This window comes from Tasmannia lanceolata, unplaced genomic scaffold (assembly GCF_043159265.1).
Source record: "Tasmannia lanceolata isolate RefF3 unplaced genomic scaffold, GAP_Taslan_0.1 ptg000013l, whole genome shotgun sequence".
NCBI lineage: Eukaryota > Viridiplantae > Streptophyta > Magnoliopsida > Canellales > Winteraceae > Tasmannia > Tasmannia lanceolata.
In genome coordinates this window covers 344,563-358,054 of record NW_027518690.1, presented here as the reverse complement: position 1 = coordinate 358,054, position 13,492 = coordinate 344,563, and the positions used below count along the sequence as shown (strand labels likewise).

Sequence of the window (13,492 nt, the reverse complement as noted above, 5' to 3'; positions counted from 1 at the left end):
GAACAGATTTGAAAATCAGAATTTTTTGTACTGTTGTAGCTGATTTAGAAATCTAAGGATCTGATCCAGTTAAGGGTGTCAATTTTGGCTCGGGCTCGGAGGCTCGCTCGAGCTCGGCTCGAAAAAAGCTCGTCTCGAATCCTTTACGAGCCGAGCCTAATTTAGGCCAGGCTCGGCTTGTTAAGGCTCGTTAAGAATTTAATATATTTAAATATATATATTATATATTAATTTATACATTAAAAGGGTTGTCTAGGGAGTGAAAGGGGGGGGGGGCAAAATATGTCACTTCATTTTTTGAACCCCATTTGTTACTAGGACCATCCCCCATAGTGTAAAAAAAGTAGTCAAATTACACTAGTAGGGCTGTCCAGGGAAGATGAGGGGTGTGAACATAATATAACCCGAGCCTGGTTCGAGCCCGAGCCGAGCCTAGCCGAAAGCCAGGCTCGTTTACACCCCTAGATCCAGTTCAAAATATCAACTAAATCTAAATCTAAATCTTGTTGGTATCCAAACGTAGCCATAGAATTTGGATTTGATCCCCCTGTATCAGGGTCATACTCACTTTGGATCCTAATGTTGATGTCATTTTGAATTGCGTTGTTCATTAGAGTATCATAAAATTTTCTTAGGCTCCATTTCTTTCAAAGTAAAAACGGACGTAAAATTTGTTTTATGTTGTAAAACATACTAAACTGAGCCTTATTTTAAATATAAGACATGCATATTGGGTGCAATGTGCAGATGATCATCCTATGGAAATGATTTACACGGTGGCCCAAGAAATGAATAATCCTATGAAGTGACCCCCACAATATTTTGTTTTGGAAATTACCACTTTATGGCCACACACCATATAAACTCTCCATATTTTACAAGGCGCCAGCGTTGTACATATTTTTCAAAAAATATACTTCACCACCATCTTCTTCCAACTTCGAAGACACAAACCATTCATTTGTTGAGCGGAGCCCCTGTGTAAATATGTTTTTTTTTCTTTTGCCCCTCCTACGTATAGAGGGGAACATGAAATTCCACCTCATTATGGAAACCTCTAGATCGGAGGGCTAGGATCATGCTTTAGAAATTACTTTGGGGAATAGTGATGGTTTGGATCATTCTATGATGTGGTCCGTACAGTGCTTTTTGAAAAATACGGGACTAAGGAGCTAATTAAACAAGGAAACGTATAAAAACTCGTCAAAAAGCTCCAAGGAGCTAATTAAAGAAAAGACAGGTGGGTTTGTGCAAATATCAAAATATGGCTGTGCTGATAACATCTGCCATTTTTATACCTTCATGGGGTTGCAACTGCCTCTTAACAGATACTTAGAAAGGGCGTGCCACTACTAAAACAAGAGTGTGGGTATAATTTCTTGGATTTATGATATTGGTATTACAAATTTACAATTGATTGAAGAGACTACCATAACTCGGGTTAAGATATAGTTGAGCCTTCATTGCAACTAATGCTGCTGCATTAGCTTAAGAAAATGATAACTATACCCCCTTATTTTGATAATGGCAAACACATGTCCAAAGCCTAGATTCTGCAACAAACCTCGAGTCATAACACAACCGAGCTTTTAATAAGAGGAAATACACAGAAAATTCCTCAAGTTGTTGCTCAACATAACCAGGTAACCATTGTACATATTCTTCCAAAAGAGGTGCCACATGGCAAGACACAAAATAAGGTACAACTGTGTTTGATTTCTTACTAATAAACGCCATTAATGCACCCAGCAAGCATCATGTCGCATTCCAAGCAGCTACAGTTCGTAAATCTAGTTACAGAGGAGAGAAATTTAGTGCGGGCTCTTATCTCTCAGACTTCCCAAGCTTCTAATTTACTCAAAAGTAGGAGACTTTAGATATTGACAGTGGAACTACAAGAAAACAATTATTTTTGCCTTTAGCTACTCTATTTCGTTGAGGTCGGTCTCAGATCATGTCTCTTATGTTTTGTGTTTCATAAAATCATTTCTGTTTTAAGTTAGATCTTGCACCATTTTCATAAACATTACACTCGAGTCATCGAGTCAAGATAATCTGAACAAAAATAACGAAAACTCCCTCTTGTTGCATTTATTTTATGATTGAAAGAGCCGTTTATCGGTAAACGGCAGTGGATTATAGGGAAAGTCATCAGAACATGAGCCTATAGTTGAATAACCAAAATCTTTCTAAGGGCAATGGACTTGGGAAGAAAGTCATTAGAACCTAAGAGCATACAACCATGGTTCTAAATTCCCACTGAAACAAATATGAAACAACCAGAATGTTTCCATTTGTATCCCCACCAAAAAATTGTAAGTGCACTAGTATGTGTTACATAATTATAGTTATATAAATTGCAAGTGAAAGGTGGCACATGTATCATGCATAGATATATTTATGAATTACATGTGATATGCGGCATGTATTATACTATCAGACATGCGCGATAGTTCATACCACCATAGTTTTAAAACTCTCGCGCGTCACTGTGGACCCTTTAACCTTGGACGCATTCTGCGTTTTGCCCTACAGGGTAAATAAAAACTCCTTTGACTGTCTCGAATTATGACCGTGTCAACGAAGTACTCAGCCGCATCAACCGAGTACTCGACCGTGTCGACTAGGATTTTCTTCGGCCGCGTTCCACGCCGCATCCGTGTTTTGAACCACTACATACCACAAACATGTGGTATGTATTAATTGGGCATTTGATATTATTCAAGCATTTCATGAAGTTTAATCATAAAATTCTATCATTTGCATATGTTTTCATGACTTTACAGGTTGGATTTCAGAATCAGTTAAGGGAGAAAATTTGGCAGTATTCCGACATTGTGGGATAAACAAGGAACTAGAGTTTGAAGGTAAAACAAGTTGATCGGGTCAATAGCGGAGGTGTGCCTCTCTTGCTGAATCGCCTCCTCGTACTGCTAGTCATTGTTCTTCCCGCTAACGAGTTTATCTCTACCAAAATTCCCAACCGAAACTGAAATGTTTCTGTTTCCGTGGCGATCAAAACCTATACCGAAATTTAAAAAATTAGCCTACAACCACCGTTAAATGAGAATGACGCAGTTACAAAAAAATCCACAAGCCAATCATCGACTAGCTGGAATCAACTCAGTTTTACACCGGAGCGAGTATGAGTTGTCCTACCAAGTCAGTCAAAACTCAAAAATGCCTTTGATTTGCCTAGGTTAAGGAAAAAATGACAAATATCAATCATTGGCTCTCCCCAATTCACTTTTTTTTTTAAATCTCGGCCAAGCTACTCATGTTCGAGTTTTAAAACACTGCTCAGCGGTGACAGCCACAGCCATTTTTAAATAACCGAACTTTGAAAATTCAATGGACTAGAGCGGTGAATTCAAAGTTTAATGGACTAAAGCAGGACCACCTTTGGTCATAATCAAACTCAATTATACTTGATCATACATTATTGTTATGGTTAACTACTAAACGAGCTTAGTTCCGCATCTACGGTGATTGAAGTCTAAGTTTAAACCCTACGGTAGCCCTCATGCCTCTTAGTTCACAAGCTAACTCTCCTGGAATCCAATTTGAGATTATTATGGTCAGACTAGTGTATACTCACATCTGTTCGTTGTCCATTGCTTTGCCATGTAAATCAGTTATACTATAAGAAACTGATTACATTCTATTCTGGTGGCCTTGACATTACTAAAAATACTGCAATATCCCATAACCCCTCATTAATACTTGGCTTCCACTTTATAGTCAAGGTTAGAAGTGTGATGTGAAATAATCATAATCTATATTGTGCATATGTAGCATAACCCCCTCTATTACCCATCTCAGTTCAAGTCTACTAATTCCTAAAGTCATCTGAATACAAAAAATAGGGATGCAACAAGGTCGGGTTGGATCGGGTTTTTCAAAACCCTAGCCCAACCCTGGATCCCATTATCTCGGTCTTGACCCGCCCTGACCCGAAAAACCTCAACCCATTGCCCGCCCTACAGGGCTCAGCGTGGCCCTGGCCCGCCCTGATTGGCCCTGATTGGGCCGGGCCGGCCCTGATTGAGCCTAGTGCAAATACCTGTTAAAAGTGCCAAAAATAAAGCAACCACATATCATATGGAACAAAATAATCAATAAACAGAGAAAGGGATCAAAATAAGACAATATGAATTCAACAAAATGACAGGTAGCAGAGAAAATTAATAATAATCTAAAGAAACATCAATCCAAGATAATAGAAAACATTAGCAAAAGAAACATGCACAGATGGTTCAATTCTATAATAGAAAACTTAGGGTCGGGCTGGGTCAGGCCGACCCGAGGTATTAACCCTGAACCCGACCCGACCCTGAGTCAGGGCCTAAAAAATGAACCCTGACCAGCCCTCAGGGTTAGAAAATCCAGCCCAGACCCTGTTCGGGCTCAGGGCAGGTCAGGGCTGACAGGGCCAAACTTGCACCCCTAACTAAAAGGAAGGAAAAGATAGGGAACAACAATTTTATAAAGATAAGGCTTTTCACTATGTGAAGACAATGGATTCACAAAATATTTTAGCCAGCATAGATGGCAAGATGGAGCTAATTATTTCCACTGATGAGCAATTTGGATGACTTTCAGATATAAAATGCAAGCTGACAAAGTGGATATTGATATTGTAGAGACGTTCAAAATGCAATCCCTGAAGAGTACAAATAATTTCAATGAAGAAACAAACAAAGGTTAACAACAAAAAAAAATCTGCAATTTGAAGGAAAGCAGACATGAGAGACTGAGAGTACTGATATCGATTTTCACCGCAAGCCCGCAATGAATTCCAGTCAAGGATTAGAATTTCAGTTTCGGTGGAAATTTCGGTGAAAATCTTATTTCGGCCGAAATTTTTAAATTTCTGTTTTGATTTAAAATTTCGGTCCCGGCCGAAATCCGAAACTTCGGTATTTCGGCCAAAATTTAAAACGATGATTCCAGTGCTACAACGATTTTCACTGGAAGCCCTCAAAGAAATCCAGTTGAGCGTAGAATTTTCTAAGCTTGTTCATAACCTAAATGTGCATGTACTCATGTATATATCGACATTTTAATCAAGTAGGGATATTAGCACTAAGTTGCATGGATCTTAAAATGTATGGGTAGCTCTATTATTTGATTAAAACAACAAAAGGGATATTAGCACGCATGAATCTAGATATTGAAGCATATTCAACACTGAAGTTAAGTTCCATTACTGTGAATAATATATGTGCGGGCATAAATACAATGATAGATGCTTACACTAAGTTTACAGGCAAAAACCAGGAGCTGAAATTAAATTCCGTAAAGGCATTTCTGATAAGACGAAGAAGAAAGCAGCCAAAATTGCATACCACGGAAGGGTTTGACATATTTCTATACCATATCTTCGTGATAAAGGTGAAGCCCAAGCCCAAGACGTGCGCAAGCTCGACGGAATGCCATTGCCTCGGCCTTCTGTACAGGATCTCCAAAATTTGTATCTTCAACTGAGGCAGTTCCCGTTGATTCCCTGTAAATCTATGTACTCCAAGCCTTTTAAGTAAGGAAGTTTCTCATCTTTAACTTATTGTGGAAATAAAAAAAAACTTGCAACCATAAGTTCAAGTGAGAACCAAGCTCACCAAAACTACATATCCAGCATATAAATGTAAAATAGACATAGTCAACTTTCCCCAGCTCTGTCATTATATTTATTTGAACTCCAGTATAATTATATGGTGATAAATGAAACAAAGAAAGACTGATAAATTCCTGCAATGTTTCCAGTGATGAGTTCCACGCGTTCTAAGCCCGGCCCGTGCACGGTTAGGAAGATTGGCCGCAAATGCTGGCAACATAACAAGGTTTTAGCTGTTCAAATACCTATTGACACAGGCACAAATGTTGATGTAGATGTTTTTTTTTTTTTTTTGCTTACTTTACTTTATTAAAATTTCAGTATTTTCAAATTCTTATATATGACTTGGTATTTTTATGTTGAAATATATCAGTCAGCTATGTCCATCCCTACAAAACTAAGCAAGTCACCTCAAGTGCCCTATTATTACATGGTCCAGTTGTTACCTTTTTTTTTGAATGGCCTGTCTAGTTGTTACTTATACCCGTGGTTGTCCTTTTAAGTGAGGTTATTATTCAACTTAGATTAATTGACCAGCAATCATAAAGACCCTGGAGACAACCACATTGTAAATCCCAAATATTGTATCACTGTAAAGATGTCATGACATATAAAGTGTACGTCTTGATTTGTCTAAAGTTTCATATGCTGGACTAATCACATATCAATCAGAGGACGCGGAGAGCCGAAATACTAGTTTGGGTCATCACAGGCCACAGCTAATGACTGTAAGAGTGGTTGTACTGTACAGCAGAAATAAGCAGTCAGAGAAATTGATAGGGTTTGTCCCATTTCAAAAAAAAAAATTTGCTAGGGTTATGTTTGACTCCTATACTCCTAAAAGATGAGAGCACTATTGAGAGCACTATCAGCCAATCATTGGAACAAGTCATTATAGAATAACAATTCTGAATAGAAAGATCCTCCTAATTGGATTATATTTCTCCAATTAGTAAGCGTAACACAGTTAGGTTGCAAGTATAGGCTGTCGAGATTATCATACGCTTCCTTGGCAGTCTTACGCTTAGCTAAACCATTCCAATTGATGGATCCACAAAATTAGCAACCCATGACAAAATCTTAGTATTGCCGGTTTTCCACACCCCATTCATCAATCAATTAAGCATATTCATCATCATTGTCACCAGAGAAAGGTGCAGAGACCAAACCATCAACGCAAGATTCGACCAGCCGGAGAATTCCCCATTAGGAATGACCAAAGGGTTAAGTGTGTTCCGTCTATTTTAACATGAATAGACTGAATGGGTCAGAAGCCATATGAACAAGCAAGTAGACCAAGCTGCGAGAGCAAGGTCAATCTGTGGGCCCCAAACGGCACTTCCAAATAGGTCTCAATCACAGAAGAGATGAGATGAAAAGATTGAACCATCTCAATGAGGATTGGCAACAAAAAACTATAAGAAAATACTTTAAAATGTAAACTAAATTAAAGACCAAAAGAAAAAGAAAAGAGGTACTTCAAAGTTTAAATACAGCCCTGAGCATCACTCACGTACACAAACCAAGCTTCAAAAAAAAAAAAGAACCGGGATATGATTGAAGAACTTGAAAACTTTAAGGGCTTTAAAAATCACTAGAAATAGCTTAAAAATCTGAGAAAAAAGGGTGGCCCAGTGCACGAGGCTCCGGCCATTCCGTGACTCGAATCTGTGACCACCAGATCACAATGGAGCAACCTTAAAAATCTGAGAAAATTAATCAAAATTCTTTAAAAAACAAACAAATAATCCAAAACCGTATGGTTTCAACAAGGTTGTGTAAATAATGGCCTGACATGAACAGTGCCATGAATAGTGCCAAGAATTGAAGATAATCAAAAAAGAAAATCCCAGAGAGGGCTCTAAAAGCATGTAAATTCTAATGAAAAGCTGGGAGGCCTTGGCATAAGAAGGCTGAATTTGATGAATAAGGCTTTGCTCAGGAAATGGATGTGGAAGTTTGGAGAAGTTAGGCTGATTTGATGAATAAGGCTTTGCTCAGCCGGTACATTAGGCAAACCATTTGCCCTCTTAGAGAGATCGTAGCTCTTATGACTCCAATAGAGTTAGTACTTTCTACTGGACTACGTGTCTTGATAAGATTCTCATAGTTTATCATCTTTGCCAAACTAGAAGATCATTGTTAATCATTATACTTTATGTATAGCTAATGCTGAGTTTGTTGATCGCCTTCTGTTTCACTGCAGCTTCATGGGTGAGATTTATTACGTCATTCTTGGTCTTTTCATAGTGGGTTGAGTTCTTCATGATCATATATTGTTGACAATTTTGAGCTGTGAGTTTTTGCCCTGTGGCCTTCTTCACGCAGAGTGCTCTGAAACCTTTTCTTTAATGCTTCTCTTTTCTGGTTTGGAAGAAAAAGAATAGGAGAGTTTTCCAAAGGTGTAACTAGGTGTATGAGAAGTATTCAGAAGCAAATCTTCTATGTCGTTATCCAATGGGCAACAAACCATCATATTTTCAAAGGTATTTCAGTTACTTCTTTCCACAGGTCTTGGGAGGAGATTCGGTTGATCAGATGTAGCAAGGAGTATCCTTGCCCCCCTCAGAATGTCCTCCTTCTGGGATTTTGAAGTTAAGATTCAACGGCTCGAATCTCGAAAGCCCCGGCTTGCCTGGCATCAGATATCTTAGGAGCACATATAGAAAGGTTATATGGACTTTTGGGGGGCCTATTGGTGAGAAGAGATTCTTATGAGGCGAAGATCCAAGCACTTCTTTATGGAACCGGTCTCATGGATCAGACGCAGTTGGATCACATTATCATTGAGGGTGACTCCATCAATACTTGGGTGAGAGACAGGGCTTGCTATCCGTGGCAGACACTACCGAGCAGATTCTTGACATGATTGAGGGCCACATCATATAGATTAGACATTTTTAGAGATCTCATACAGTGATGACGATCTTCTTGCCATTGGGAATTGACAAAGATGTGATTCTAACGTTTGATCAACTCCGTATGGATTTTCTTTCTCCTCTTGTGATGTTTCTTGTTCGTTGTGATTGACTTTTTTTGCATTTCTCTTTCTTGTCCTCTTTTTTGTTTTGGTAGAGCTTGACAATCTTGTTCATAGGGCTTATGCTGCCCCCACCTCCACCCCTCTTGTCTAATAAATCTTCACCATCCAAAAAAAAAAAATTCTCAATGTAGTGATTGCTGTATTGCACTCAATCTTACAATCAATGACAACATTACAATCAAATATATACATAAAATGAATGAAATACCTAAACTAACCTAAACGAGCAAAAGACCTAATAGTAATTAGTCACCTATGAAGCATGGGTACGGGTACGGGTACCCGCACCCCGTACCCGTACCGTGGGTACGTGATTTTCCCAAAAAACCGGCTGCGGGTACGCCGAATATAATAATATATTTTACTATTTTATTATATATTTATAAAAATTTTAAAAAAAAATAATTGGAGAGCAATCAAATAACAATAACATCACCAAAATGGAAAATTCTAATATTACTTTTCATTTCATAAGTGATTAAGTTCCATATTTCATAACATGAGGCATCAATACATCATTCATTAGAAAAAAAGTCTATCGCCAGTGTGTTGACCGGTGTGTTGACCAGTGCCTGACAAGATGAATTATTTTTAGAGATCAAATTATGAGATATTTTATACCGGACTTTTGGGATTTAATAATGTTTGGACATGATAGATTTTATGAATTTTTAAAATTTGAAAAATACCCCACCGTTTGGAAGTTAAGAAAGTTCAAATTTTGACCCGACCCTTTTTCTTCGGATTTTGTACTAGAACAGGAGAGTTGACTTTTTTTCCTTTTAGATTTGGGTCTTGAAACTATTTTTAATAAATCCAAATGAGGGGTATTCTGTTATTTACATGTAAATCTTAAGTAAATGGACAATAAAATAGTAAATTGACAATAAGAGAAGCAGGAGGTGTCGGGTACGCGTGGGTGCGCACCCTAAACGCACCCGACACGCACCCAGGAACCAAAATTGGGTTTTTTTAAAAAAAAAATTGGGGTACGTACCCAGGACGTACGTACCTGGGGTGTACCCGAACGTACCCGCACCCCATACGTGTCGGGTACGGGTACGGGAGCCCCGGGAGAGTACCCGTGCTTCCTAGGTAATTACCCTTGCAAGATATACATGCATGTATATCGACCAAAAAAGAAGTAAAGTAGAGCAGCTAAGAAATCTCAAATTTTGGGTTCTAAGACACAAAGAAAATGTAAGAAAGACTCAAGATACACACACACACACAGATATATATATAAAGCTAAATATAGCAATAAGTAGTAACACGTATTTAAGAGCATATATAGATCATGATAACAAAATCTTAGTAAGATTCATTAATGCATATAAACCTCATATTTGTTACATCACAATCTTAGACATATATACATGCAAGCATGCCCCATGCGTAACAGAGTTTTGTGTACTATTTTTTATCTTCCCAATTATATAATGATTCAGAATCCTGTGAGATTTTCAAGTGAGACTGTACCTCTGCATCGGTGCCGTAGAGTGTTACACGATAAACAACGGATACAGACTTCCCATCAGCAGAATATGTGACGCTTCTAACCTCGCCAGACCATTCTACAACAAAAAGTGGGAGCAAATAAAGCATTTTGAATGTTCCAAGATTTTAAGTGCATCAGAGAAATAGCACTTCAAAAGCCAACCATAGTAGCATATCTGGCTATTTAAATGAAAAAGAAAGTGCGTAGACCTGGAGCATGTAAATTCATAATCCGATTGACGATATGCCTGCAAGTAACAGATCGGATGTGTTAAATATAAAAGATTAAATATTGCCTATCTCCAAAAGCTTGAGCTATTGGAGAAGTTGGTAAGTTAACATGGTATCAGAGCAAATGCATGGGTTCAAACCTCCTTGATAGCAAAATCCACATGCAATGGCTAAACCCAAAAGTGGGGCCACATGTGCCACGTGTAGGCCAACCCTAGAAAGTGGGGCCACACGTGAGGGGGAGTGTTAAATATAAAAGATTAAATATTGCCTATCTCCAAAAGCTTGAGCTATTGGAGAAGTTGGTAAGTTAACAGGATGATGGTAAAGAAATTTTTTAAAGTAAATAAAAAAATTGTGGAAATTATGCAGAAAAAAATATGAAAATTCAAAAATTAGCAGGCCCTACGTTTCCAAATGTTGCAAAAATGCAACAATATTACCATTCAAAAAAATTGCAAGGACATTCTTAGAAACAACAAACCTTGTAAGCCTCCTGATCAGTTTTGTTCTGCAGTGCATGTCAAGTTCCACCTCAAATGAAAACCAACATAAATGACACACGGAACTAAGCAGAAGTAGATCAGAACATTAATACCATGCTGCACTAGAATCACAATGACAAACACTCCAGAAGCAAAAGCATGAAGAGGAAGATATGGAGAACATGCCTAATATCTTCTTTTTTTTAATTTATTTTGAATGGTGACATGCCTAACATCTTCACTTCAAATAATGTTACACCAATCCTAAATAACGTTACAGAATGAACATATCTTCATATCACAGACTCTGGGCTCTCCATGCTATTCCATATAGTGCTCCTCAGCATCCATAGACAGAGGCATTACATATGGCTGTATATGAGATTAATCCTCATCCAAGCAAGTACCAATATGGTTGTGGGTAGACTGGTAGAGTGATGAACATAAGAGGTACCATTGCTCCATAAAAAAAAGAAGAGGTACTGATCACTTAAATCTACATAGATCATAACATCAAGGCACATTGCAGATGAGCATGCTTTTATGCTGGCAGTGTTCAACATGCCTGAGATTAAGGGCGAGCAGTCATAGACTCATAGTTGAACTCATCATGCGAGGGCTTTTGTAGCATATTTCTCGTTCCGCGGTGTTTGAAGATGTGTGAGCTTCACTCCGGGCTTCGAGCTTTATCGGTTGTGAAGAATAGATGTGTGACTTTCCTCTGATGAAGGGCCTTGTGTGTTGGCTTGATCTTCTAGGAAGATGTCTCTAGGTACTTGATTGCCTTGTTGAAGAGAGGGCTTTTTTCCTCTTGAGATATCTTTTTCTCTGGACCTTTTTTGCATCTTATGTACTCCTCTAGAAAGAGAGGGAAAATGCCTTTATATTCTCAAGAGACAAGTTACTTTAGCCATTCAAATACATACTTGTGTGCAAGGATTGATAACAAGGAAAGTGTTCGACGTCAAGCTACATACTGTACTCATCAGCCAACGACGAATTCGACAGTATGTGGCCCACTCATATTTCTTAAGGATTCAGAAAGTGACTATCATCCTTAAGAATTGGTTGTGTTAGACTGTGTCCCGTGAACAAAATATAAGGGTCAATGAAAAATCTTCTGGAGGCTAGGAAACAAGCCAATGCGGATATTGTTAGGAAAATTTTCTTGTTTCGTACGACTAAGTTTCATAGTTGTGGCGGGGAACCAAATTAGAAACAAGAGTCTCCTTTTAACATACGACTAAAGAGAGGAAAAACAGTGAAGGCTAAGAGGGGAGGGTTTTGTCTGTTGGTGGAGGTAAGAGAAAGAGAGACAAAAAGAGAGAGAGTGTGTGTCTCCTCTTGGGGTTTTTTCACTTGTGTCACTATGTGAAGTGTCTTGGTTGCGACTTTGTGGGTTTCGGTTTAATCAATTGTAATCTTTGTAATTTTGCTTTCTCACAGTGAAGATTGTGTTCTCACCCACCCGAGGATTTCGCGGCATCTTGGCAGAACCATGTGAATCTCATTGTGTGCATTTTATGGCTTGTTTATTTCTACTTTTCCATTTCTTTGAGTAGGATGAGATTGGATTTTCGTGGCAAAGTTGTCAACAAGTGTAGTGTTATGAGGACTGTGCATGGGTATTGTGGTTGGGGATCGCAGTTAAAGCAACTTGCAACTAATCAGGACTGGAATCTTCATCAACTGAGTGCTTATAATATTAATTGGATGAAAGATAAGCTAAATAAAAAAAAGATGGAAACTTTAGAAGAAAGGTAGAAATCTCTCACCAAGGGACGTATTTGATGGAAAACCCATCTTCCATTCGAGTTCTGATGAATGAATCAGGAACCTTCCTGTTGAGTTCTTTCAGGATTTCCGAGAGAGGGCGACTGATTCCAGAGGTAGGTATTATATTTATATCAGCAGCAGCAGCCTCCGATTCCGATTCCGACTCCGATTCCGGGATGGTCTTTTTCGGCACTGAAGCAGACACTCTATTAGAGAAAGAACGAGAGCTCAAAAGAAGATTTCGAGGGGAACAAGAAGAAGAAGTTCGCAAGAGAGTCTTCAGAGATGCCATTGAAGGAAGGGTTTTGATCCTTTTTTCTCCTCTCTCCAGGGTTTAGGGTTTTAAGAGCTTTCTCTGTTTTCTCGTATTTTGTGTCAGAAAGAAATGAAAAGAAAACGAGAGCCGGCTGGAGTTTTCTAATTATAGCTCTCTCGCTCTTTGATCCAACGGTTCTAAAGTGCTGGGACTACTACTATCGGCACAATCAAGCAATCGTATCCGTCCGTCCAAGCAATTGATCTTTAGCCCACGGATGGTGTATCATAAACAACTTATGTAGTTAGGGTAACACAATGAGGCATGCTGAGGACGCATAGTGGGTCCCACCTTTGAATGATCTGAACCCTCGTCCATCTCCTACTTAAGCATTTCTTTCTTTGTTTAAACAGACTAATCACAGGCCCTTAATATGGAATTTATGATTTTGGTTCTCCACCATTAGGCCTACCAAATATTTTTTAAGAAAACTTTTTCCAAATTCACAATTTAGAGAAAAAATGAAAATTTTTAGGTATATCATCATCCTTAACTGAAGGGGGGACAAATTACTATTTTCATTTGTAATC

The 13,492-nt window shown here is 38.5% G+C and overlaps 1 protein-coding gene across 2 annotated transcripts; it reads right to left on the bottom strand.

Moving 5' to 3' along the window:
* Window positions 1–1,493: 1,493 nt before the first annotated feature.
* Window positions 1,494–13,050, bottom strand: RAD52-1 (cobalt ion binding protein). 2 transcript variants are annotated; one of them, XM_077393562.1, is made up of 5 exons: window positions 12,646–13,050; window positions 10,365–10,402; window positions 10,137–10,231; window positions 5,349–5,514; window positions 1,494–1,790 (listed from the first exon to the last, which is right to left on the bottom strand). In XM_077393562.1, the coding sequence occupies exons 1-4, from the start codon at window positions 12,936–12,938 to the stop codon at window positions 5,371–5,373; spliced, it is 570 nt and encodes a 189-aa protein (XP_077249677.1). In that variant the 5' UTR covers window positions 12,939–13,050; the 3' UTR covers window positions 1,494–1,790; window positions 5,349–5,370. The 2 variants fall into 2 exon arrangements, with proteins under 2 accessions (XP_077249677.1, XP_077249676.1); XM_077393561.1 differs by having other exon boundaries at window positions 5,377–5,514.
* Window positions 13,051–13,492: the final 442 nt, after the last annotated feature.

Bases quoted from the DNA above. Each gene is read 5' to 3' on its own strand.
- RAD52-1 (XM_077393561.1), bottom strand. From the start codon at position 12,938: ATGGCATCTCTGAAGACTCTCTTGCGAACTTCTTCTTCTTGTTCCCCT. The intron at 10,232-10,364 runs GTCTACGCACTT...TTTTTGTTGTAG, and splicing joins TATGAATTTACATGCTCCAG to AATGGTCTGGCGAGGTTAGA. The intron at 5,515-10,136 runs GTACAGTCTCAC...TGGAGTACATAG, and splicing joins TCTACGGCACCGATGCAGAG to ATTTACAGGGAATCAACGGG.